The sequence below is a fragment of the Hypomesus nipponensis genome, chromosome 25, assembly GCF_054491055.1.
Source record: "Hypomesus nipponensis isolate SF chromosome 25, ASM5449105v1, whole genome shotgun sequence".
In the NCBI taxonomy this organism is placed as follows: Eukaryota; Metazoa; Chordata; class Actinopteri; order Osmeriformes; family Osmeridae; genus Hypomesus; species Hypomesus nipponensis.
The window spans coordinates 8,397,219-8,425,000 of record NC_140385.1 but is presented as its reverse complement, the minus strand read 5'-3'; the positions used below and the strand labels follow the sequence as shown (position 1 = coordinate 8,425,000).

The 27,782-nt window shown below is 49.3% G+C and overlaps 1 protein-coding gene across 7 annotated transcripts in view; it reads right to left on the bottom strand.

Annotated features, from left to right (window-relative positions):
* Positions 1–27,782, bottom strand: part of ablim2 (actin binding LIM protein family, member 2) — a 54,864-nt gene that overhangs the window by 22,021 nt on the left and 5,061 nt on the right. For 6 of the 7 annotated variants that reach the window (XR_014746682.1, XR_014746687.1, XR_014746684.1 and 3 more), the window contains exons 1-6: positions 19,951–20,248; positions 13,972–14,136; positions 6,947–7,130; positions 4,820–4,932; positions 4,325–4,451; positions 3,502–3,595 (exon numbers count right to left, since the gene is read on the bottom strand). Coding sequence is in view for 1 of the 7 variants with exons in the window: in XM_084690972.1 (XP_084547098.1) it covers positions 3,502–3,595; positions 4,325–4,451; positions 4,820–4,932; positions 6,947–7,130; positions 13,972–14,136; positions 19,951–19,966 (699 nt within the window). In the remaining 6 variants the exon portion in view is untranslated. Of the gene's footprint in view, positions 1–3,501; positions 3,596–4,324; positions 4,452–4,819; positions 4,933–6,946; positions 7,131–13,971; positions 14,137–19,950; positions 20,249–27,782 lie in introns of those variants that run through there. The other variant, XR_014746683.1, reaches the window with a different exon arrangement.

Genomic DNA, 27,782 nt, shown 5'->3' with positions numbered 1-27,782 from the left:
GAGAGGGAGAGAGAGAGAGAGAGAGAGAGAGAGAGAGAGAGAGAGAGAGAGAGAGAGAGAGAGAGAGAGAAAGAGAGAGAGAGGGAGAGAGAGAGTGCACAGGAGATTATCATCCTGGTTACCACAGCACCCTACAAAGAGTCACAAAGTGGCTCCAGGTTGCCAGGTTTGTGGTTTGGGGAGGAAGGTGTAGGGTTGTGGTTTGGGGAGGGAGGTGTAGGTTTGGCGCAGCTGTGTTTGAGGTTCACTACGTCTAGGTGAGAGAACAGCAAGCAGATGTGGAGGTGTTGGTGAGGCGAGAGGGCACGTAAGGAGAAGACAGACTGTGTTCAGTCCTCCCTTTCTCCCACCAACTCAAATATTGGTGGGCCTGATGTTTCTCTCTCTCCCTCCCTCTCTTTCTCCCACTCTCTCATCCTATCACTCAATTTCAGGAACAAATTCAGGCTGGGGAGTTGATCCATTTAGAAGATTACAATTCGATTCTGGGGAGGGAGACGCAGCAGGACTGAGAGGAACACACGCACACACACACACAAAAAGAGCAGGGTGCCCCGAGAGAAGGAGAGGGGGGGAGATACGGAGGGACACAGGAGGAAGAGACGGATTTACATTGTCTGCTCTCTCTGTTCCTGCCTTCCAAGCAGCCAACTGTACACAGATCGATACGGCTGTGTCTCTCGCCCTCGCCCTCTCTCTCTCTCTTTCTCCTCCGTCTCTCGCCCTCTCAATCTCTCCGTATTCCTCCATCCCTCTCTCCATCGCTCACTTTCTTTCACCCCGTTTCTTCTATCTCTCTCTCTCTCTCTCTCTCTCTCTCTCTCTCTCTCTCTCTCTCTCTCTCTCTCGCTCTCTCTCTCTCTCTCTCTCTCTCTCTCTCTCTCTCTCTCTCTCTCTCTCTCTCTCTCTTTCTCCCTCTTTTCCCTCTCCCTTCCTAAAATGTGACACGTCTCCGATCCCTCTCCCCCGCGGTCGTACGAACCGCACACTCGTCCAGGGCGTTTGTCACGGTCTACCTCAACACCCTCCCTCGGAGCCGAGCGCACCCCCGCCCAGCGCTAACTCCTTGGCACCGCACCCCTGTGTGTGAACAGCCTGTTCTCTCCTGAACCCCGATGCGTCGCCCAGCCTGGGAGAGCAGCCTTCCTCCAGAACAGGTCCGCTCAACCTGACAGCCTGCAGTGGACTTCTGGCTTTGAGCAACGTCGTTTGATCGGACTCAAAATGTCATAACCTTTCAGAACAGGGCATGGAGTCGCAGACAGTGTCACAGTGCAGGCAAGGTGAGGGGACAGGAGTCAAGTGGACTAAGTCGTGTACTAAGTCGAGTACTGTGGTTTATCCTGGAAGACAGGGTGCCGGGAGTGGATACCGGGAGGGGGGGTGGACGGGGGGGTCGTTAATGGGTCACCCTCGGTTACCGTATGAGGACAGAGAACCAGGATGAAACACTGATGAACTGCCGTGAGCCTCACTACTGCTCTGACCTTTCTCTCTGTCACACACACACACACACACACGCAGAGACACGCAAGCACTCACACATACAGCATACACACACATGCACACACACCCAGGCCACATCCGTTTAGTGGGGGTCAGACTGAGTGTATCTGTCAGGGCCTGAACTCTGCAGGGCTCGTTCTCATCCCGGCCACTAATATATGTGTGCTACATATTCTGTGTGGTGATGTAATTGAACGAGGGATAAAAGGAGCTCACACACACGTACACGCACACACAGCGATTATATTTCCTCGCTTTCCTGGGCATCGCTAAGAAGCAGAACCGGATACGTGTTTATGAAAAGGGAGAGTGTGAGAGAGAAAGGGAGGGATGAGTGGGGAGGGAAGAGGGGAGAGAGGGAGGAGGGGGGGAAGAAGGGGCAGCATTGTTGTTCCTCCCATAACTGTGTTCCGTTCAACGGTGGAGAGGGGGGCGGGGGGGCGGAGGGGGGGGGGGAGTTTGCGGCGGGCTTCCAAGACCCCCTTTGAGAGTTTTCCTCTCCTCCCTCGATCTCTCCCTCGTTCCCCTCATCCTTGCCTCCGTTCCCCCCCCCCTTCCTCCATAGAGAGTATCCCATGACCCTTTGCTCTACCGCTGTAAAACAAGACCCTTTTCACTTTCAGTCACCTCACCCGTCTCAATGGTTTACCTCCCTGTTCTCCCGCTCTCTCTCTTTCCCTCTCCTTCTCGGTGTCTCCTTCCTTCTGTTGTTCTCTCTCTCTCTCTTTCTCTCTCTTTCTCCCCCTCGGTCCTGTCTTTCTCTTGTTCCCACCAGCTCTCCCTCCATTCTTCTTTTCCTCTCTCCTCTCTCTCTCTCTCTCTCTCTCTCTCTCTCTCTCTCTCTCTCTCTCTCTCTCTCTCTCTCTCTCTCTCCTTCCCTACCTCCCTCTCTCTCTGTGTACATTGTTCTATATGAGCTGTGGCCAGCACAGCACAGACAGGCTATGGTCCACCCCCTCCAACCCAAAGGCACACTAGCAACTGATAATCCCTGAGTTGTGACTCTCAATAAGGGATTTTCACACATCCCATAATAAGCCTTCTCTTTTTTTTTATAATGATAAAATCTTACATAGGTAAGTAAGGCAGTCTATCTCTTTTTGGGGTGTTTTCTAGGTCATGATTGGTTTGTGACGTAGTAGTCTGGTCGGTGGGGTGAGTGGTACCTGAGAGAGCCTGACAATGAGAAGAGGCCTGAAGGAGGAGAAGAGGAAGAAGAGATAATGTGTATCTGTGGGGAGAGATAGAAAGTGAGAGAGAGAGAGAGAGAGAGAGCAAGAAGGTGTATGTGCAAGAGAGAGGGAGAGAAAAAGACGAGATGACTTGCAAGAAAACAGACAGAAAGAGAGAGAGATGGCTTATGAGAGTGATAAGAAAAGAGATGACGTGAGAGAGACAGAAAGAGAGAGAGAGAACCTGCATGTGCGCACGAGAGAGGAGGTCAAAGCCATTATCCCCGTAAGAGAGAAAGAAAAAGATAGGGGAGGGAGAGGTGGAGAGTCTATCAACAAGCATGCGGGCCCTAGCCTCAGTCAGTGGACACCACTAGCCTGTCTCTGAGGAGCCCAGTCTGAAACAATCAGCCTGTCTTACAGTCACCTAAAGATATTGGCCTGAGATCAGTAATCCTATCTGACTACAGGGGGGTGAGGCTGCTGGGGGCACAGTAAGCTGACTCCAGATCTGTGCTTGTCTGACTAATTGAGCCCCTCACTGAAACACAATGTGTGTGAGGAGACCTCGTTTTACCAAGAGAGAGGAAGAGCTAGACTGCGTCGCTACTCATAACTGCTGCATTGAATGACAATGAATTCATAACAACAAGAATGACTTGAATGTGGAGGGAGAGATGGAGGTAGGGACGAGGGACACCTGTTCATCCGTGCCCTCATCCATTCATCCCTCCTTAACCTCCATCCCTCCATCCAAAGACAGGGACTGTTGAAGAGGTGAGCGTGCTTCACAGAGGTGTTAGGATGCATCTTCCTACTGTACCTCCAGAACCTTCCCGGTGATGTACTTCTTGCAGCTCTCACACTGGATCCCATACATGGCGTGGTAATCCACCTCACAGTAGGGGATCCCATCCCTACAGGGAACAAATAGAACGAGTGTTGGGTTCAGGTGGTGGGTGGGTAGGTCGAAGAAGAGGTAGGTTCAGGTGGTGTGGTGGTGGGTAGGTAGGTAGGTAGGTAGGTAGGTAGGTAGGTAGGCAGGCAGGCAGGTAGAAGAGGTAGGTTCAAGTGGTGTGGTGGTGGGTAGGTAGGTAGGTAGGTAGACGAGGTAGGTTCAGGTGGTGTGGTGGTGGGTAGGTAGGTAGGTAGGTAGGTAGGTAGGTAGGTAGGTAGGTAGGCAGGCAGGTAGAAGAGGTAGGTTCAAGTGGTGTGGTGGTGGGTAGGTAGGTAGGTAGGTAGACGAGGTAGGTTCAGGTGGTGTGGTGGTGGGTAGGTAGGTAGGTAGGTAGGTAGGTAGAAGAAGTAGGTTCAAGTGGTGTGGTGGTGGGTAGGTAGGTAGGTAGGTAGACAAGGTAGGTTCAGGTGGTGGTGGGTAGGTAGGTAGGTAGGTAGGTAGGTAGGTAGGTAGGTAGGCAGGCAGGCAGGCAGGCAGGTAGAAGAGGTAGGTTCAGGTGGTGTGGTGGGGGGTAGGTAGGCAGGTAGACGAGGTAGGTTCAGGTGGTGTGGTGGTGGGTAGGTAGGTAGGTAGGTAGGTAGGTAGGTAGGTAGGTAGGTAGGTAGGTAGGTAGGTAGGCAGGTAGACGAGGTAGGTTCAGGTGGTGTGGTGGTGGTAGGCAAGTAGAAGGAGGTGGAGGGGGCCTTACTTGCTGATGTACTCTGCGTTGAGCACCTTGTTGCACACCTGGCACTTGAAGCAGCCCAGGTGCCAGTGCTTGTCCAGGGCCACCAGAGACTGTTCATTCTTAAACTCCTTCCCACAGCCACAGCAGTCTGGGGGGAGAGAGGCAGAGAGAGGGCATTCACGTTTCCAGTAGAAGACCAAGCACAACCAGACGGTCAGTGTGTCTCACTGTATGTAGAGCAAGAGTAAGAGAGAAAGAGAAAGAGAGACAGAAAGAGAGACAGAGAGAGAGACAGAAAGAGAGAGAGAGAGAGAGAGAGAGAGAGAGAGGAATAGACAAAGAGAGATACAGAGAAAAAGAGGGAGACAGAGAGAAGGAAAGGGAGAGAGAGAGTAGAAAGTGTGAGAGGAAGAGACAGAAAGAGAGAGGGAGAGAGAGAGAGAGAGAGAGAGAGAGAGAGAGAGAGAGAGAGAGAGAGAGAGAGAGAGAGAGAGAGAGGGGGGGGGGGTTACTTACTGTGCACGGCCTGTATGGGGGCAGGGCTGTTAGCAGCTAGTGGCTGTGTACATGTCTGGCAGATGCACTCCTTCCCATTGAACGTCACTCTATCTCCAGCAGGGAACGGCTGTCTGAGGTCACCAGGTCAACAAGACGTCACATTGGATTCACAAGTACGGCACACTCCATTTGTATCTTAAAAACACCCTGTAAATAATCCCTCAAGAACTACCGGCATATTTATGCCATGAACATCGATTCTTTTATGATATGAACATGAATCCAATTGGATTCGTAAGAATCGTTGATTGGGACTGTTTCTTCTTGAAAAGACAGTAGTGGAGGTGAGATGTTGATGTTGTCGCTGAGGTAGGTGTGAGAGGGACAGCTGGGTCACTTGGCTGCTGCTGCTGTGATGTCATCTATGTTTATCAGGCCTGCTCTGGTCAGCAGCCCATTCATGAACTGATACGCTACACTGTGTCAGCCAAGCTACCGCGCGCACACGCACCTACACACACACACACACACACACACACTTCCTCCAAGACTCGCGCACAAACACACATGCAGACAAACAAACAGATTAGACTACTGACTGCACTGTTTCTCACTTATTTTTCTCTCACATGTAAATCAATTATATGAATACTTTTACTTGGTTACTTTTCATATTTTCAACTCTTTAGTTTTTTAGCTAGCTATTGCTGCTACGCTGTTGACAATAGCCTTGTCATAAGCATGCCACCGTCCAGATGACTGTCACTCTGAACACTGACTGCAAACTACATACAGACGATGGTGAAGCAACATCCTACATCCTAGGATGTTGTCATCTCCTCTTTAGAAATGTTTAATATGCCGTTTTAGGAAATCTATGAAATAATTCCAGAATGAGGATGCACTTTGGTCCAATCTGAGCCATGTTCTTGGAGCTAGAGTGAGCCCCTATACCGTGTATGTGTAGTGGTGGTTGATTAATCATTCTTGATAGATATAGGACATCACTGCCCCTGCTGCAGCCACCCGAGACCTCTAACACACTCCCACCAGCCCCCCACTAATGAGGCTATGCACAGACACACACACACACACACACATATCTATCTCTCACTCCCTCTCTCTATTTCTCTCTATCTCCCTCTCTCTCTCTACATCTCTCTCTCACTCCTTCTATCTCCCTCCCTCTCTCTACATCTCCCTCTCTCCCTCCCTCTCTTCCTCCCTCTCTTCCTCCCTCTCTCCCTCCCTCTCTTCCTCCCTCTCTTCCTCCCTCTCTTCGTCCCTCTCTTCCTCCCTCTCTCCCTCCCTCTCTTCGTCCCTCTCTTCCTCCCTCTCTCCCTCCCTCTCTTCCTCCCTCTCTTCCTCCCTCTCTTCCTCCCTCTCTTCCTCCCTCTCTTCCTCCCTCTCTTCCTCCTAGGTATTACAGCTGTAGTTGGAGCCTCAGCCCCTACAACAGGGACACTGTGTCCACATCATGATATCAGCTGGGTATATCAACTGGATGGAAAACACACACACACACACCACCCACACACACACACACACATTCACACACACACACATTCACACACACACACCCACAGACACACATTCACACACACACACACACACACACGCACACACACACACCACTGAGTTGCGGGGGACACCTAACACCAATCTGGAAATAAGTGGCCTAAAGTTCCTGACCACACACTTAACATTCCTGCCTGAGAGTCCCCTTACCTTCCCAGGCCTGACAGACAACACACACACACACCTCCCTGCATGAACACACACACACACACCTCCCTGCATGAACACACACACACACACACACACACGCATACTTACAGCACACACAGCGTCCGAGCAGTTTAGCAGAAACACACGTGTCTCCTCCACTTTGTGTGCAGGATCTCCGTGTGTGATGAGTACATATATACGTGTGTACATACTGGTCATAGAGCGTGTCTTATACTGTGCACCATATACTGTACCGTTCCTGTGTGTACAGCAGTGTGTGTGTGTGTGTGTGTGTACTGTACAGACGTGTGTGTGTGTGTGTGTACTGTACAGCAGTGTGTGTATGTGTACTGTACAGCAGTGTGTGTGTGTGAGTGTGTACTGTACTGTACAGCAGTGTGTGTGTGTGTCCCTCACTTGCAGGAGGCGCAGACGAAGCAGCGTGGATGGTAGGTCTTGCCCAGGGCCGACACCACCTCGCCCTCGATGAAGGTGTCGCAGCTGAAGCAGCGCGTGCCGTACAGGCGCTGGTAGTCCAGCGTGCAGATGTACTCTCCCTGCCGCACGAAGAAGCCGCCCTGGGCCAGGTCCGAGCCACACACTGGAGGGGGCAGAGAAACACTGTCACATGTCTGCTAGGTAGGCGTCAGTCATGTGTGCTTCAAGTCTTATTGTATCGTACTGTTTTGAGTATGACATCGTCTTTGCTGTCACATTCTCTGACATGCTCGATCTCACACAAACACCCTTGTGTTGAACGGGCTGAAACTTGGTGGAAGTTCTTGTTTCTGTTTCACTAATCCTATGGCAAGTGGCAACACACACACAACACACATCTGTCCCCATGACTCAAGCAGCCAGAGCTAGCCAAAAGAACTCTCATAGAATGTTTTCCAAAAACAACATGTTTCCCTCCGGTTCTGATAAGGCTTCCTCTCTCTCTTCCTCTCTCTTCCTCTCTCTTCCTCTCTCTCTCTCTCTTCCTGTCTCTCTTCCCTCCTTCCTCAGAAGACGAGTAGAGAGGACTGCAGTGTTACTACGCTCACCACACACCACACACACCACACACACCAGACACACGCCCCCAAGGCATCCTCCACTCAGGCCTTTTAACATTGAGTTAACAACGACATGTGGAGGTTAGAGGTAACACACGCCCACCACACATACACATACTTACACACACACATACTTACACGTACACACACACACACATACTAAACAAAAAGAGGAGGAGATCATTCCAACACACACACACACACATACAAGGGTCCAAGGTTTGTTAACTCTCATTAAAGTGTTTGTGTAAAGCAAGCTGCTCATGCCTGCCAGACAAGCTGAAAAACAACCCGCACACAACATGTCTAGACATGTCACAGGCACGGGGAACAATGGGGCTGGGATTTGAACCGACACCCTCCAGGGTGGACAGTGTGTGACTCTGGCCACCCGTCCTCCACATGACCAGCTCCCTATCTCCTGACCACAGCTTGGAGGGGAAGACAAGATGCCAGCTCAGCATGTCTAACCCCAGCCCTTAGAAAACACGGCCTTCCATTTTCCACTCCCGTTTCAAGCCGAGGTAAAAACACACGGACCGCATGACGGCGACCTTTTACACAACCCTCGACGTAACGTTGACACAACCGCTGTACCACCTTCCCACGACCACTCCCAGGGTCGCACCAATAAAACCCAAACAATAACCACGGAATGTTTCTCAGGAAACGGTGGACACATTTTTCCAACGGCCAGAAGGCCGTCTGATTGGTGGAGCCGTAGTGTGTGACAGGACAGGGCGGTATTCTGTCCACGGAGGGAACACTGACCCCGCGCCATCGACAACGCCGCCATGGAAACCAGACTGTCACGGCCGGATCTGGGGGCTTGTTTTCAATCAGGGGAGGCGGGTGGTGGTTTGAACATTGATTATGTTCCGTCCAGCAAGCAAGTCATGTGGTCATGTGACACGCCCTGCTGTGTAGAGTGTGGATAGTGGGATGCTTCTCAGGGTTCCATGTCAGGACACGTGAATGAAAACGCTACAGTTCAGTTGTGTTGCTGCATGATCTCAGGATCTGTTACAATGATGACACCAGAGAGAGAGTGAGAGAGAGTGAGAGACAGACAGAGAGAAAGTGAAAACAAACAGAAGGACAGAGAAAAGTCGACACACACGAAAAGAGAGAGAGAAACAGAGAGAGAGGGTGAGAGAGAGACATGAAGAGACAGAGAGAGATCGGTCAAGCAAGTGTTCCACGAGTCCCTCCTTCATCCCTCGTTCCTTCGGGAGCACCTTAGAAAAGGTGCTGCACCTCTCATGTCTCCTCCCATCACATCAGGGACTCAGTCATCTGCTGTCGCACTGTCCTGACCTTCCACACACACACTGAGCTGTCACTGCCCTCACGCTGACCACACGACCTGCCTCCACACACTCTGACTGGGTCACTTCAGTGCTCTGAAGACGAGGCCCGCGTTCCAACACGGCCTCGGTACAGTGAACGCTTCCACGACCTGATCCTTATTGACAGAATTCGCTGACTGTGAAGACCACACACAGACACACGCACACGCACACATCCACACGCACACGCGGACACACTTTAGGCTGCCTCGTCATCATCCTGAGTGCATTCCATCTCCAGGACATTGAAGGGGGTTTGAACACACATCACGCACACACACAACGCACACAAACATCACACAAACACGAATCCCACATTACAGCCACACACACACACCCCTCACACAAACGTTACTTCACGTGTGTGATCATGCTTGCTTGGTTGTCTCCTACAACAAGGTGGGACTGGGGTTGGATTATAGAACATCTACTCCCTAGGCCTAGTCATACATCTGCATCAGTGACTCTGTGTGTGTGTGTGTGTATGACACTACACTTGACCTGTGTGACTGTGGCATGTCAGATCGTTAGGGATGTGTTCCTAAAGAGAGCCCATTTATCTACTTCAGAAGGTTTTCAACCAGTTTGGCTGTGGTTACTGTAACGCGAGATAAACGACTTGTGGCTGGTTTTATTGAGATGGATTGTAGAAAAGGCTAGTTTAGGGGCCATTTGGGATTCACACCTATTGAGGGCATAATTCTTCATAATTGTTTTATGAAATCTCCCTTGATAATGATGACAGACTCAACTGTGCTACTCATTGTGATTCATGTTAGTGAGGAACATGGTAGCAGACTGAACTCTAGATCTTGCCAGAAACACACACACATATACACTGACACACACACACACACACACACACACACACACACACACACACACACACACACACAAGCCTCATGAATAATTGACATTGTAGTATGGTGTGTAGCAGAGGCATTAATATAGATGATCTTCAGCTGGTGGTGGAATCAAAACAGGAAGCTGAGGAAAAACAGAACCATGCCAGAACACACACCGGTGTTTTTATCAAAATGTCCGATAGAGAAAGAAAAATAGGAACAATCCTTGGAAGAAAAACTGATAAAGGGTCTGCAGATGTCAAAGATTCCATCTCTGGAAGGTTCTTAGATGCACCCCGAGGAGACCTCCATAATCACTTTGATTCAAGAAGCTTCCCTGGAGCAGCTGTGCTGGAGCGGGAAGAGTGCCTTCCTGATCTAATTCATTCATCCCCTCTTGAGAAAGAAACACTACAGCCCATTGTGTCCAGTCTAAGACACTCTGCAGACTTGAGTACAAGTTCCATTGGTTGATACCCCCGAACTAAAAGTGATGAGGTCCTTTAATCTGTTTTGAAAACAGTGGAGGTTGGGCTAAATACCTAAATAAATCAGGCATTGTTGCTAAAGGACCCTGTAGGACATGAAGGCTGATGTGGTCACATTCATCTTCTGGACTGTTCCGGTCTGAATCTAGTCAAGCATGGGCAATCATGTGTGTGTGTGTGTGTGTGTGTGTGTGTGTGTGTGTGTGTGTCTGTGTCTGTATGTGTATTCCGGTGTGTGTGTAGTTTCACCCAAAGAGCCCTACAGAGGAAGCAAGCTGGATGCAGTGTATGAAATTCAATCAGCATGTTATTGAGATGTGATTTACCCTAACTTAGTTGCAGCCCTCAGTCTACAGGGGAGGTTTACAGGGCGGACGAGAGCCCAGCCCATTCAACCCAGCTGACCCTGGTCCAGCACATCAACATGCTGCAGCGTGAAATATAGATGAGCTCTGCGACCGTGTGCAGCGTGTGTCCAACCTATTGGCTTTTGGGGTTGTGTGCACTGGTGTGTGAAACGCCTGTGTGTGTGTGTGTGTGTGTGTGTGTGAGGGGGTGGTTCCTCCCGTGTCCTTGACTGGACGATGGCCACGTCTCCTGGCATCGATCGATCCGCCCGAGAGGCGAGATTGGGGAGGTTTGCGGTTTGCGACCGTGTTGACAGGGGAAGCATAACTGTGAGCTCCAGGTGGAGCAGCCTCCCACTCTGAGGAGGTTCATGGCTAGCAGGCTCCTGAGGAGGCGATAGCCCAGGGAAGCTCACATGGGCCTGCCCTCACGCCGGGGGCCTGTGTGTGGAACGACCCACTGCTCTGTGTTGCTGGGCTGCACCTCCAGATCACATGGGACGCTCTGGACTTTGTCCAGGAGGCTATAGGTTACATTTCGTTCCTACAGAGCCCCCTATGACTTCTCTGCTCTTTGACTGTGGGTGTGTGTGTGTGGGTGTGGGTGTGTTTCTACAGAGAATTCTTCCCTTTCTTTCTCTCAGAGTTTTGGGGGGTTTCCTCTCTGTCCGCGAGGGTGCAGGGTGGTGATCTGTTCTGGTCCGAGGGTGGACATCCGCGAAGCCCTTGTTTTCAACATCCATTCTGAACTTTTTGATGTTCTTCTCTACTCTTGATACGCGACTCTGTTCAGCCTACGGCCCGCGCCTCTCTGTCATCGATCGTCTCTGGAGAAAGGGGACCCTTCACCAAATTGCTCCTCCCAAGGCTTCTACCACTTTCTCTCCCTGAACCTTCCTGGGAGATTTGCTCTTATCTTCCTTGAGAATTTAGGTTGCTTCGGGTGCAGGGTGCTATGGGCGTTTGTGAAGCCCTCTGCGACACTGGCAGTAAAAAAAGGACTATACAACCAAAAAAAGATGGTTTCATTAGGTTTATGGAACGTCTGTGTGTCCGTCGTGGCTGTGTGCGCACACACACACGTGTTTGCCTGCGTGTGTGTGAGGTCAGTACCCGCCCCTGGCCTCCCCCTGCCCACCCCCTCTCAGGGTGACGAAGACTCCCCCGCCCCTTCCCTTCCACCCCAGCCAGAACACAAAGGCTCTGGCCCGACTCGCTCCGAGAGGGAGACGGTCCAACAGCCAACACCCTACTCAGAACATTCAAGCCAGCTGCTATTGTCTCACCATCCATTCCCTCATCCTGTCCAATCAGACCCAGCCACCCACCCCACAGACCTCACAGTAAGGAGAATAGTTTATATTTACCGTATAGTTCAAGGATAGGACCCATTTAGGGTACAGTCATTATAATAACAACGATAGCAGGTGCCACTAACAGTTGCTGCCCTTATGTCTAATTGCGTGTACTGTATAGATGTGTGTGCTTTCTTGATATAAACGCTATTCGCTCGTTAGCTTGTATGGAGAGAGAGAGAGAGAGAGAGAGAGAGAGAGAGAGAGAGAGAGACAGAGAGAGAGAGAGAGAGAGAGAGAGAGAGAGAGAGAGAGAGAGAGAGAGAGAGAGGGTGTGTCCACAGTTTTGCTGGCAGCAGGCTGTTCCCTACGGTGTGAAAATGCTATTGTGATGCTATCATTGAACATGAGAGTGAAAACAGATGAGCAGGGGAGAGAGTCTGCTTAGATTGGCCAGAAGGCGATCTCAGTGGTCCTGCTTGACTCTCTCGTGGCCTTTCATTCTTGTCTGCCTCCATAATTCATTCAATTGGTGTCGAAAAAATAGACATAACAAGGCCTTTCTCAGGACAAGAAAAGGACGTCCCTTGCGGCATAGCTAGCATTTTGCTAACAACTTAGTAGCGATAAGGGGCTCATTACAGTCCGGGGGTTCTGTTTTGTGTTAGCGCTCTGAGCTAAGATGGTATCAGCCTACCACAGCCACTGAGGGGATCACAGCAAATGAATACCCTAACGTTAATTAAAAATCAAGAGCAACATGCTAATGGTTTCCCTCTTTAGGACCGGCACCATTAGCCTGCTGGCTAGAGCCCACGCTAGCTGTAATTGGCGCTAAGCAGACAAAGGGCACCACCCTGTTTGATTCCAGTTCAATCCAAAGACTTTAACGTTTGTTCACTGAAGCCTAATTGGTTATAGTCTCAAAAGTGGATCGCCAACTTTGTTTGCTATGTTTGACAAAGAGTATGATACGCTCCTTTAATGTTTTGGAGGGGATTTGGGGAATGTTAAACTGTGGTTATAAAAGACTAACTTCAACATTGTTTTTCAGAATCCAGTCAGTCCACATGTGGCGGCATAAGGTCTGTACGGGAGCCTATCTCTGCTCGTGATACATGACCCATTCTGGCACGATAACTCTCCCAAAATCGGGTTTATGCATTCCTGCTGTGAAATTCTGTGAATAAGGGGGCACAAGCTTCCTGAAAGGTGTGTGTGTAGGTGTGTATGTGTGTACAGTGTGTCAGTGCCCAGACTCACAGTCCCTCATTAACTCTTGAGGGCCACGAAAACTAAAAGGGTCCCAAGAACATCCATGTTGAAACGAGAACACTCACTATTTCATAACACATCATAGAGATCATTATTACACTCATTTAGATCAAATACACATTTAGGGTCAACCCATGATAAGGGACTTTATAGCTCAGCATAATCTCCACACGCTGGGCCAACTGGCCCTAAGGCTAAGACTGAGCTGCTTGCCGTGAATTAGAAAGTCACTCAGACAAAGGGATAAACATTTAGATATGGAGAGGGTAATCTACTGAGACAGGTAGACCCGCCCTCCTTCTCTTTCTTTTCCTCCTCCCTCCCTCCTCCCAAGCCGGGGGGGTGGGGGGGGGGGGGGAGGAATGCCCACGGGGAGCGGGGCGGAGTTACGCACTGATGTAAGAATAGACGTGATAAACTCCAGGAAGCGTCCGACTGTGTGGCGACCCCGCCTGTCTCCTAGCAACGCAGGCGTGTGTTCAAAACAACACAGCTCTGATAAAGCCAGCCCCTGGTGAAAGACCGCAAGGGAGGAAAGCTGGCCAGCACACCAGACACACACACACCAGACACACACACACCCTCGCACGCACACACACTAAAGATGCAAAACAGGAAACTCCAATCTTTCTCTCTGTTTTGACCCGACCTTTGCTTTTCATTCCAATGACTGCACTGAGGTAGAGAGTCCTGTGGCTGGAAAGGGATCCTTGATCTCTAACCGTGCAGTCAGCAACGTGAGAAAGGGTGAACGGTCAGGGTCTAGAGGTCAGGGGCGACCATACCTTTGCAGACGAAGCACTTGATGTGGAAGTGTTTGTTCTGGACGCGTAGCACCTCTCCCTTGCAGGCCTTGCCACAGTTCTGACAGGGGATGGACCCCCCTCCACCTCCCCCTCCTCCTTGCTTCTTCTGCTCCAGAGGGCTGGGGACAGCCGGCTGGTGGAATACTGAGACAGAGGGAGAGGGAGAATGGAGAGGGAGAGAGAGAGGGAGAGAGAGAGGGAGAGAGAGTTAGTTGAAATGTAAAATGTAGTACAGAACCAGATGCTAGCTTCCAGCCAAGGCCTTCGGATCTTTGCAGGGCCAAGTTAGTCTCACCAGGGTCCAGGGAGACAAACACATAACAAACCTATCGCATAATGATCCTCAAATAACCTGAGACACCTGGCATCCACCATGAATAGCACGATGAGGATGAGTTAAAGTATTTGTAAGGATTAGGAGGGACAGATATTGCATCGATGACCAAGATAAGAAAAGATCATCCCAGAAACTGGGAGTGATGAAACAGCCAGTAACTGTCTGGCTGACCAGCACTCTTCATCCAAACAGTCTTCTGGTGCTGAGTCTCAAATAGCTCTCAACACCTCACTCTTTTTCCATCTCATCCAAACCCGACATGCTGGCACACTTATCGATCCACGTCATCTCTGCAATACAGACAACTAATCAACTAAAGAGAAGTTCTTTGTTTCCCTGGCTTTGGCCCTGGTGCCGTCAAACCGGTTTCCACTGTGACACCATGGTAACCGGTAATCGGGGTTCAAAAGAGTGAGTCTCGCCAGTGAGCTCTAGAACAATATCCTGTCAACTGGTTCCTGGTGTTTACCACAGAACCCGTTCCTCTAGCTCTCCTGTCTCCTCTCTCTCTCCGTATCTCTCCTTCTCTCCCCCTCCTGTGCATCTCTCCTTCTCTCCCTCTCTGTCTCCTGGTCATTCCGGAGTGTTTTTTGTTATACTCCTGACAACACTTTAATTGTTCTACTCAAATTGAGTTTCACTTCCAAAGAAGTCACAGTTTAGCCTTTTTACTGTGAAATGTGATAAAGAGCTGTGCAGGAATGCTACAACCTTCCCTTGTCCCTGTCTGAATTGGGTGAATTACCCGGGGAGATTTAAACAGTTCCAACAGCGTTTATAAGCCACCTGAGTTCTCCTCCATGACTGGACCAACCACACCTGGAGGAGGAAAAGCATTCAGGGAATTTTTATGAGGGTCTCTCATTTTCTGGAATGCATGTCGGTTTCAACACAGAAGCTCCCGTGTGTGTGTGCATGTGCGGCCTTGTTTCTGTGTGTGCTTGCGTGTGTATGGATGTGCGCGTGTCTGTGTGTGTGTGTGCTATCTGACTAACTCCAAGACAAACAACACTTTTTGAACTTCTGTCGAACTCCTTAAGATGACAGAGTTGCTGTGTGGTGTTTTTAACGTTGCTTTTGAGAGGTTAAGGTTTCATGTGGGACCTACATGTTCATTTTCTTTGGAGGCTTACAAAAGCTGTAAAATCTGGTTTAAATCAACTTCACGTATCAGTACTGAAATCAACTGCCTATAAATAAGGAGTTCTCTTACATTAATGGTCTGCATAAGTATAAAATATCTGACAAGATTTAGTAAAAAAAAAAAGACAAAAAATCCTTGTCGATAAGAAGATAAGCTTTATTGACTTTTCTTGCGCAGGCCTTGAGTATCAGGCCATGTTCCCAATAAAGCCAAGAATCTCTGTTGAGAAAGTCATGTGTCCTCGTACAATGGTCTTAAGACCCTTCAAAGATCCAGCGGTGATTGGAGCCATGTGGCTCAGTCAGGGCTTTGCTGAGTGCTGATTGGTGGAGGGGTGGAGACCTGCCCTCAGTCTAACCAGCGAGCACTGCCTATCTGCACCTGTCCAGGGGGATCCTATGTCTCTGACTTCCTGTTTGAACAACACGTAGAGATGGGAAAGGTCTGGGGGTCCAGGGGTCTTGTATATCACCAGGGGATACCTGAGCTAATGGCTTCTATTTACATTCGGAGTTGTTACGACTTACCGACCAAGGCTGAGCGAGGAGGCTAGAGTCTTGGCTAAGTTGACTCAGTGTGTTACATGAATCAGGGAGCGATGAGTAGCCTCAAGTAATGATTAAGATCAGTCTCCAGTTCTATTTACAGGCGTGGAGGGGTGATGGTGAACCTTGTTTTAAACTGTGGCAAAGGTTAGGCTAGAGCTTTCTGTCTCTTTCTCCCACTCTCTCTCCCTGTCTCTACCTCTCTACTTCCTTCTCTCCCCCTACCTCTCTCTCTCTCTCTCTCTCTCTATCTCTCTCTCTCTATCTCTGTCTCTCACTCTCTCTGAAATCTAGGAGGTGTAGCCAGGCAGGGGTGCAGATGTCCATACCATCAATCAGCCCGCTCTCTGCTCGCTCGCTGACGGACACAAACTGTGGCTGTCGTCCTCCGAAAGGTCACAGCCAGGGAACTATCCCAGCAATGCACCACTACAGGCCGCTGCTAACTGCCATGTAGCACAGACTAACACTCTCACACACTCTCACACACTCTCACACTCGACAGAACACACGCTTGCTCGCCAGCAGGCACACCAGGGTCGTCCCGTATGTATGTGACACACGGTACAGATGGGCAGCCATCTTGGATTCTTGTTTCAGAAGCCATGCCACCCCCTCCCCCCCCCCAACCCCCCCTACCGCCCACTAAAATAGAACATTCCCTCAACTCCCGGGGATTCCATCAAGCTCTGCCACATTCCGGGAGTGAACCATCTGCGGGCACGAAGGGGGTGGCCCTGGGAACACTCAGATTACCACAGCATGAGTTCATGCCGGCCGACTAGGCGACCTTGGGACGTTTGTTATCTCCCGTCCCCTCAATGAAATTACAGTGTGGCTTCTCGCTTCTTCTTTCATAGCATTCGATAACTGTCATCCTAATGTCATTACAGAAAAGCTACTGAGAAGATCATTGATTTGATTGCAATGCGTTTAATAGACAGCTTGTCTAACAGCTTGTCTGCACGCTGTCAAATGAATTGAGAGGATTTGTAGTGTAGTTGTGGAAGGGGAAAGGAGGAACTCCTTTTCCCAGATCCACCTGCTCTACCCTGACCTCCCTGCTATCCCATCTGACACGAATCCGACCTTTGACCTTAGGGTCAACGACAAGAGAACACTGTTCTCTGACCTTCACAGGGAACTATATGGTGACACAAAACCACGAGGTAAACCCACGTTAGGGAACCTGGACATAGATGAGATCTTTCAGGACATCGAGTCATGCTTGCCTCCTCTCCAGATGGTGTGCTTGAGATGATGATGAGGTCATGCGTGTTTCATCCGTGTGGAGAGACAGACCAACCCTGTCTTTAACGTCCCACGTGTTCTGGATCACGCAGCTGGCGTTCACGGAATGTTGTCTGTTTTCCCCTCAAGTCCGCTTTCCATTTAGGAAAATGATGTGTGTTCCCTCCTTTCTTTCCCTCTCCCTCTCCCTCTCCCCCTCTCCCTCTCCCTCTCCCTCTCCCTCTCCCTCTCCCTCTCCCTCTCCCTCTCCCTCTCTCCCTCTCCCTCTCCCTCTCCCTCTCCCTCTCCCTCTCCCTCTCCCTCCCTCTCTCCCTCTCTCCCTCTCTCCCTCTCTCCCTCTCTCTCTCCCTCTCTCTCTCCCTCTCTCTCTCTCTCTCTCTCTCTATCTCTCTCTCTCTCTCTCTTTCTCTCTCTCTCTCTCCCCCTCGGTTAGGCTTGCCCTGGGTTATCCCAATAAAGAGACGATAAGAGCGTCCACACACTGGCCTTGGCTTTTCATGGCAGCTGTCTGTGCGTCTGACTCCGAGATTCTGCTAATCAGGTTGATACCCTGCTATTCAGATTGATACCCTACTATTACGCCGCGATTTTGAATCAGTGACAAATTGTGCAGCCATGATATGCTGACTTGAAGGGTCCCTAGTCCATGAATGTAACAGCAGTGTGAGAATGGGAGGGCTAGCTAACAGCGGGAAGCGGACAGCTCTTTCAGACACCATGACACGGCATTCCATCGCAGAGCAGAGCTTGGAATGACACGTTTGACACTGTTTCAGTGTGTGTGCGTGTCTGTGAGAGTGTTTATTTATGTGTGCCCTCTGAGAGGGCCTGTAAGGAACAACATGACTCAATCAGAGTGAAATGACACCTCAGCATCTGCAGCAGAACAGGAGCAGACCTCGCTCCGCAGAGTAGGAACCCGAGGGAACAGGCCCCACTGATATTCAAAGTGGACTGCAATGTGCACACGACATATTCAATGGTATTGACTTCCGGCTGTCGACCCACTCACTGTGCAAAAACCTTACCCGTTATGGTGCAAGGCTTGGGTGGGATGCGATTCTGACACGGTGTCAAAAAAAGACAGCAACAAACTGATACAAACAGCTGACAGGACAAGTCAGACAGAAAGAGTAATGCATGTCTACAACAAAAGCAGTTCATCACAACAGCTAATGAACCAATACATGCTGTCTTAACAAAATGTATGTGCATGTAGTAGTACTTTGAATTACATTCATACCACACCCTCGAATGGTATTACAACCATGCACTAAAAAACTGCCTTTGTCACACAGGAGAGAAGCCATGCCTCTTCCTCAAGGATTTCTGACAGGGGTGATTCACAGACAGACAGACAGACAAACAGACAGACAGACAGACAGACAAACACACAGACTGGCCCAGTGGAATGCATGATGATGCTCCGGGGTTTGGACATAGCAGGAGAGTGCCGACAGCTACATCCCATACATACACTGTGTGTGTGTGTGTTTTGTACTAATGTCAGCGCCTAAGGTCTGTGCGAGAGAGTTTGGTATGAAGACAGAACGTGTGTATACATGTGTGCATCCCTCTGCCCGTGTGATTGTAGTGACACGTTTGTTTATGTGTGTGTGTGTGTTTGGCTGTGTGTGTCTGTGTGTGTGTGTGTGTGTGTGTGTGTGTGAGGGGGGGGGGCTACATGTCATCTGTCTGTCCCCAAAACAGCCTCTAAGCCTAGGCGTCATCACAATGCCTCACTCTCCATACCTTTTACTCATCTACACACACACACACACATACACACACACAGTTATGGCCATCCATGAATAGCCCAAGACATAGTTTGCCTTCCAAAAATGGCTTTGCAGCATACGAGATTGAACAAGGAGGTAGAGGACATGACATTGGAGAACAGAGTGCAGGTGTTGGTTGAGTCGCCGCTGCATATGATCAGAGAGGACACCCATGACTGTAGAGTGTCCAGGCATCTCTTATTAATGCCCAGAACACATGCTGCTACAATGGCACACACACACACACACACAAAATCACACGCACATGCAAAGCCCCCAACACACACACCCAAGACACACTGACAAAACACACACACAGACACGCACACACACACAGACACACACACTGCACATTGGTCCCAGCATCTTAATCATTCTGTCCGACCAGAGCACTGTGTGTTGTTTTCTCGGGTCCAGGCCTGCTGGCGCCCTGTCATTGGTCCCATGCCCAGATGGCTGGGAGTCCTTCTCCTATGTCGCTGTCAGGCTGGAGCCTAAACACACAGACCTGCCAGGGAGCTCATGCAGCCTTGCAGCTTTTCATTTTGGCACCTTGTCATTCACACTCTGAAAAGAGGTGTTGTTGTTCATCAACGTTTTGAATGTGCTTGTGTTCTAATATAAAGATAGTCAAGTGAGCAAAATGATATAACCTTGACAAGCACTTCATTAAATACAAATGTTACTAATTAAGTAATGGGGTATTTCAACAGTGGACCTTAGAGCATATGACCTGGATATCTCGGTCAAAATTGACTTAAATCATGCTGATTGTAAACATCAATTACAAGGAGCAGTGAATTGACGGTCTATGTAGCCTAGAGTCCATTAACACAAACGTAGACGTCCCAGCAGCGATTGGAATATAAACAGGGCTGCTACAGGGTTACTAACAAATCTTACCTTTTTCCTCTGGCATTTCCGCTAAGTCGGTATCCTTTAAAACCCTAATGTCCTTTTAGAAACCAAAGCGATATATCGCTTGTATCAATATCCAAGTTATTTCAGACGGGCTGCGGTGTTGTAGTACATCCTCCGAAGACTACTTTGTTTTAATGTGCGCGGCGCGGTACTGGGAGAAGGGTTTGGAACGGAGCGAGAGTAACGTTGCGGTAAAGCGGGAGCGCTCTTTCGGGCACTCCGATATCTTTGGAATGAGCGGCAGGTCATATGATTCCAGAAAGCTCTCACGGGTACAAGCAGCCCGTCCTGAGTTATGCTGCAGCAATAGCAGCAATCTAATATAAATAGAATCTTCGGGAGCTAAAACGATGACACCGCCTCCCTCCTCTCAAAAATATCTCACAGGGCGTTTACCGCGCTTGGCTCTCTGGCAGAAGCGGCGGAGCGACGGATGCGCCTTCTTGAGCGTCAGACTTTGTGTTTTCCAGTTGAAAAGACGCCGAACAAGCTTTTCGGAACAACAAACCCAACAATGGATCCAGATTATGGATTACACGTCTATTTTATTGAGAGATACACTGAAATACAGAACTGCCATGCTTTTCTCCTGTCGAATTGTCTCAATTATTTATTAGTCTTCATCTGGAAAGAGGCATTAGGTGGATAGATAAAGGGGGGTCCGACGTGGATTTAAAGGGTTGGTGGCCACTAAAACAGACATATTCACTAATAGCCTTATCTAATCATGTGCAAACCCTGATAATAACAACAGTAGTATATTCACTTCTTCTTGGATAATAACAGTTGCAATAGCAAAGTGAAACCTGGGGTAGACAGGATCAGGCCCATTTCATTGACCCGATTCACCTTTTGAGAAACCATCAAAGTGGTTTATTGCTCTATACACCCCCTTTGCAGCAAATATTGATTACCATATTGATGAAGTTCATTTGAAAATTCCCTTTTGATGTCCTGTCGAATCGAGCGGGCTCCACGTTCAGCTCCACGTGTCTGAGTATGGAAATAGCTCAAATTCTATCACGAGTGCTCCATTTTGAAGGTCGTGCCGAAAAAGACACGGCTAATGAAAGTCTGAGGAACATGAAGGATGAGATGACGGACTCGGGAGACATTCTGAAACCGCCAAACTTCTCCCACCTCTGGGGTGTTTAATTAAGCCACTAATGCATCTTAGGAAAGGTCAATATCCCTCACTCTCCGCCTTGGTCACACGTCCCCTAGTTCTGTCTTATATTCTAGAATGAACCTGCTTTTGTTTTTCCGTGTAAAGGTGTCTCCCTGCCTTTGTTCTCTGTTTCTCTGTCTCTGTGTGGTTGTCTGTGTGGTTGTCACCTGCCCTCCCTGCCCTGCACGCAGAGAGAATAACACAACTTGGGGGTCGTTCAACAGAAACCGCCCTCGGCTGTGCCAAAGAGACACAATTCCAAGAGGAGAACTGTACAGTACGCGGCCTGAGCATCGACAATGAACCACCTCGTCGCCCCGCATCAAGGCATCATTACGGAGGAGAAAACACAACAGCCTCTGTTTCGGACGTCATCCAGCCGGCTGTCACGTCCTCCATGGATGGTTAAGGGGTCACCTGAGGCGGTGACAATGGTTTTTGGACCTTGTCCATCGCGAGGGCCTCCCCAAGACAATGGACACTTCCACAGCCCAGTCCAGGCAGGCTCATTAGGCTTCAGTCCAAGCATTCAGGCCCTAATGATCATAACATGGTTGAACTCGAATCACCTCACAGGCAAGACTGTTCTAGCGTGACTAAAGAAGGCTTGTTTGGGAGAAGGGCACAAAGATAATTAAAACGTGAAAATAGATTACGTAAACTCCAGGGCAACACGGAACTGCGTGAGCTTTTGAACATTCTAGACTCCCAGGTCCCCCTGAAAAGCGCCCAGCGTGACCTAGCAGCAGCAGAAAGTTTGTGTGTCAGGGGAAACAACACTGGGTCTGCATTACAAATGAGACATTGATGAGGCAGCTACGTCATTTGGGATGCCACTGAGGCGTCACCCTGACCCCGAAAGGATCGTCCGCTTTGAAGTCCTCTCCTGACTTCACACACCCTTCCAAACACAGTAAAACTCCCAAATTCAAACAAACCAGATTAGGTTGGGCTGCTCCTGTGAAAGGCGGCCATTTTGGCACTGAACCTGAAGACAGGAGATTTGTCAGACTGCAATCAATGGCAGTTAAGCCTGCAGTCACTGCATATGATTTGATTTATGCAAATCTGACAACACTTCGGAGCCCAATCAGGACAATTTGCGGAGGATTTAAACAGTGTCGAAACACAACATGTTAGCCTGTGCTTCCTGATGGAGGAGGACAAGAGTTAACTCTCAGATCTTTTAAAATCTCAGACGGATGAGAGATGGCGCAGTGAGGAAGAGAGGAACGCTCTTGTTGCAGAGCAATAAATTCAAGTTCCATCAGAGGTTTGGACAGAGGAAGATGCATCTCTCCCAAAGTTGAAGGCGGATTTGTGGATGGTGCAGCATTTTGTGAGCCTAATCTGTCATGGACTACCTGGCTTGCTATCAGACATGGAGAGAGAGAGAGAGAGAGAGAGAGAGAGAGAGAGAGAGAGAGAGAGAGAGAGAGAGAGAGAGGCAGAGCGAGAGAGAGAGAGAGAGAGAGAGAGAGAGAGAGAGAGAGACACAGAGAGAGAGAGAGAGAGAGAGAGAGACACAGAGAGAGAGAGAGAGAGAGAGAGAGAGAGAGAGAGAGAGAGAGAGAGAGGCAGAGCGAGAGACGCAGGCAGAAAGAGAAAGAGGCCAGTGGAGGCAGGTAAACAGAGAGAGAAAGAGAGATGGACAAGAGAGAGGGAGAGAAGGGGAGCCGAGAGAGACAGAGAGAGAGAAAGACTCAGAGACAGAGACCCCTACTATAAAAGGGATCTACTCTAAGAGATTCATCATGTTGACTATGACCTGCGGAAGAGATGGAGGGGGTGAAGACGAAAGGAAGAGGGGTTGAGTGTGCACAGAAAGAGGCAGGAAGAGGAGGAAGAGGAGGAAGAGGAGGAAGAGGAGGAAGAGGAGGAAGAGGAGGAGAGGAACTGAGCCACGTCTAGAGAGAGGTAGAGAGGAGTAAATGGTGAGGACCTGGCCACTGAGAAACAGGGACAAAGAGGAAGATGAACGGTATGCGAACTAAATGGTATTACTATATAGGACACATGGTCCTCTATGACATGAAAACTAGAAGCTCAGTGACTCACGGGTTGATCACCACACAAATGTGTATTGTCATGAACCAGTTTCTTCCCACAGTGGCAATTCATGTTGCCCAGCACAGGCAAATCGAGGAATGCTTACAGATGAGACCAGTTATCATAAAAAATCCCACTTCAAAGGCTCCGGGTGGGGGTGCATACCTACATCATTTATGGGAATATCAGGATTTAGGGGGAATGGATATTGGAGGTGGGGTTGGGATATGAAGACCGTGTGTGGGTCTGTGGGTGGGTGTGTCTAATGCACCCCGGCCCCCCTTCCACTCCGCCCCCCCCTCACAACCTCCCTGTTCAAAGCTCTGCCAAAGGCCAGCAGGGGAGGGTGGGGGCACCTTGAGATAAGTGGGAGCCTGGCATTCAGGATGGCTTTTAGCTCGCGCAGAGGACGGTAAGTGGAGTATTTGTGTGTGTGTGTGTGTGTGTGTGCGAGCCTGTGTGTAGGTGAGTGTAGAGAGAGAGTGAGTGAGTGAGAGAGAGAGAGAGAGAGAGAGAGAGAGAGAGAGAGAGAGAGAGAGAGAGAGAGAGAGAGAGAGAGTGAGTGAGTGAGTGAGTGAGTGAGAAAGGCTCAGTGGAGAGGAGCAGCTCACGTTGTGATGGCCAGAGGTGGGCATTAGAGGAGATGGATACGAGTACAGTGCTTTCTGACTTACAACTTAACTAGAAGTCCTAGGACTTCACAGTGCTGCACCGCCAAGTCTAGGGCCAAAGGCTAGGGGTAAACCAAGGGGAAGGGGTAAGGGGGTGTATTGGGATTTGGCACAAAATTATTTGAGACTTTCCATTGGCATCACTCTGCATTTCAAGCACAGCGTGACAACCTCAGAAACACAACAGGTCACTCACAGAGAAACCGCGAGCTTGCTGCTACATAGAAATAAGACTGGTGGCAGTGGGTTGTTCAGAAGGGCATGGGTAACAGGGTATAATGAGAAAAATCCAACTAAATGATTGGTTAGAGTTGTCAATAATGCAGAGGGTCATGACAGACTCACTGCGTATATCTATTATCTCATTGGATGGGCTGAGCACGAGGTGGCAAATGGACCACATGATCTAAAGCTCTGTTCTTTTCCTGTGAATCTTGGAGATTGGGATTCTCCTGACTAAGAGGGCACTGAGTTTAGTATACAAACACACACAATCACACATACACACAGCTGTCGACACAAAAAATGCTAATTCCCCCCATTTTTTTTTCTTCTTTTCTGCGGGGAGCTATAACGTGTTTCCCGCCAAAAATATCAAGCAAATTAAATTCTTACTGGCTCTTTGGTGCTTTGGGGAGCCCGGTGGGAGAAAACAGCCTCAGCCCAATAAAAAGCGCTTCAGGCTCCCATCCTGAAGCAGTGTGTAGAGCCAGCAGGATGGTAAAACACACACCACCATCATAAAGTCCATTCCCACAAGGGGCCAGGGCCAAGCCCACACATAACACAAGGTCAGTGTTTCATACTGTTCTCCACAGGAGGACGGGAAACAAGCAGAAAAGCTCTGAGAAGATAGGAGAGAGGACTGTTCTCTATGAACATATGCACACCCTGTATGCAATCGTGGGTGTTTTCAATGTGTGTGTGTGTGTGTGTGTGTGTGTTAAAAGGATGTAGTTCTACACATAGGGTGCGGGAGGGAGGACGAATGAGGATGTAACCAATGGCTACAAGGGGAGGGGGAGGGGGGGTGGTAACCCTGGGAGACAAAGATGGAGGGATGGAGCGTGCCAGAGAAGTGAGAGCTGCTGAGTACAGCTGCTCTGCACACAGTGACTAAGGGTATTTCTCTCTCTCTCTTACTCTCTCCTTCTGTATATATCCCTCTCTTCCTGTCTCTCTCTCTCTGTCTCTCTCCTCTATGCTTGCCTTTCATTCGTTCAATTTTTCTGTTGCCATTTCCAGCAAGGAGCTACAACACCAATATGTTACCAGGGCCATTACATTTCACAAACGTGTCTTTTTCCGCGTTTGGGGGTGATTTGGGGGGGCTTATCGACAAAGCAGGATGACCTCTAGAATAATCACGTTCAATCTTATCGCTGGTGACAGTTCCTGCTGCCAAGGCTTAGAGGAGTTGGAGCCTCTAACGACGCGTCTTACCCCTGTAAAAACACCAGACTCGGTGCCATCCACCATCTTGACCCACTTAACCAGTCAAAAGATGATAGGGAACCCTGTGTGCATACGTGTGCGTGTGTGTAGTTCATGGATGCGTGTGTGTGCACAAGACAACGTATAAAAACAGGCATTGCCTAACTTTACCATAGCAACGTCAACAAAAGACAAACCGGCATAAGCACGCTTGACACAAACACAGTGTATCTCAAAACCAGATTGTGAAGCTTGAGTCAGGAAAACCCGACACACAACGCCTGATCTTCAGGATTAACAGTCAACTGCCAACATTACAGTGCATAGCCATCTCAACGCAAAACCACACTTAATCTGTATCTTCACAAAGTTCACAGTATTTGAGAGAATTACTGCGCGCGACATTGCAAAGCGCCAACTCCGCGACCCACATTTGCGTTCCCATTTCTACCTCCTTGATACGACCGCCCGACTGTAATTTGGATTTGCTAATCCTTTAATTTGTTCATTCATAGGGGAATAAAACGGTTCTGCAGGAGCGAGTTCACTTTGGGTTGTTTCTGAGCGCGCTGACACAGCGTTTCTAAGATCACGGTGGGACGGTGTTGGCTATGACAAATGAGGTGTAGAGAGAAAGAGGCCAGATCATTTGCTGCAAGCTTTTTTTTCTTTTCTCCCTCCTCCACAAAGACTCAACGGCAAGCGCTGTACAATTCTGCAGTCAAAATATTATGGCATTAAGCTCTCTGGCTACTACTCTCTCTCTCTCTCTCTCTCTCTCTCTCTCTCTCTCTCTCTCTCTCTCTCTCTCTCTCTCTCTCTCTCTTCTCTCTTTCTCTCTCTCTCTCTCTCTCGCTCTCTCTCTCTCTCTCTCTCTCTCTCTCTCTCTCTCTCTCTCTCTCTCTCTCTCTCTCTCTTTCTCTCTCTCTGATGCATTGTGAGTGTGAATCGCCAGACAGCATGAGCCCAAAAACCAGAGCTCCCCATTGGCAACCAAAAAGCTCCCGTTGGCGGTAACCAACCTTCCCAAAGCACACAAGCACACACACACACCAAGCATTGATGAATTATTCACTGGAACCCATTGATCTTCACTCTTTCCCCGTGCTGTAACCTGACCTGGGCCCCATCTTAAGTGCTTAGCCAGCTCTCTCAGGTGACCATCCACTCTCCTATAGAACACCATGCAGCTCACAGGACATGGAGGCTGACATGGTCCATTACTCCTTAAAACACTACCCCAGCCCTCTCACAATACCACACGGACACGTGGTCGTGCTTGGAATTTGGAAAGATCCGGTTATGTCCTAGGACATCACATCTTAAATCTAGAAGTGGCTGACAGTGATTAAAAGTCTTCACATCAGTCCGGCAGCAGGGCCTCCACCTGGACTCCCATCAAACACCCGGTGACAGTTCTAAATGACCCCCTGCTATTTAGCACCGGGCTGCTAGCCTCCCGAGTCCTCCGTGTCACCCAGTGTTCCCTGACAGAGAGGAGGAGAGGCTCCAGGTGTCACATCCCTGTCACATTCCACACCCGTTGCCTGGGGCTGAGCCGGCGTGTCGGACATGTCCGGCAGTAAAAAACCCTCAGCCCCTGAGCAGACGCTAACCCCAGTCTTAGAACTCATATGTTGACTCGTGAAGAGACCCTTGTTAGTCCGGAGAGCTCGAGCCATCGCACGGACAGGGTGGTTTTTACCAAAAGGTTCGAGAAGTTAGTCGTTTGGAACGTACCATGGCAATATAAAGTCATCGCTTTGTTTTCCCTTTAAAAGCCCTGAAAACAGCACCCTAACTGCTCAATGTTTATTGCCTATTTGACGGCGGGCAACTGGCCTTCAAAGTCATCATGCGTTTGGTTCCTTGAATTCAATTTGAGGAGCTGTAATTACTATTTTGAAGGGTTTGGTTCTTTTGTATAACGACTGAATTTCCCAGCACAAGTAACTGCAGTGGGGGCAGTTAAACAGTGGGATGGGCAGCTTTGATCGTGTGCTTTGCTTCTACACCCTCCATATATTTTATGTTTCAGCAACACTGCTGACACCAAGATAAACAGTGCAGAAAATTCTAATTTATTGTAATTTTGCCAAGTCATTCATCTGTAAAGGGTAAATTATTGCAACCCTTCACAAGTGATAGGCCAAGCTAGCAACAAGGTGACATAAGCAATACTAGGTGTCATGGCTATACTGGGAAGTTGGACAGTGGCTTTGTTGTCAGGGAGACACAAGGCTGTGGGTTTGATAGGAAGGGTGATTCTGAGGCTTTGATGCGGTTGTGGTTCATGTGACTGTCTCTGTCTGGTTAACAGGACACCTGAGGTAACGGGAAAGGGAGAGGTATTTGTAGGCAGCATATGCTTCGAGTTGAAACTGCTCTTTCAAAATCAAGCAGCAATACCCTCAGGATTGGAGGATCTCATTCGGAGAGCAATCCTCCTCAGGATTCTTAACGCGCTCTCTCGAAAAATCTCAGAGGAGAAG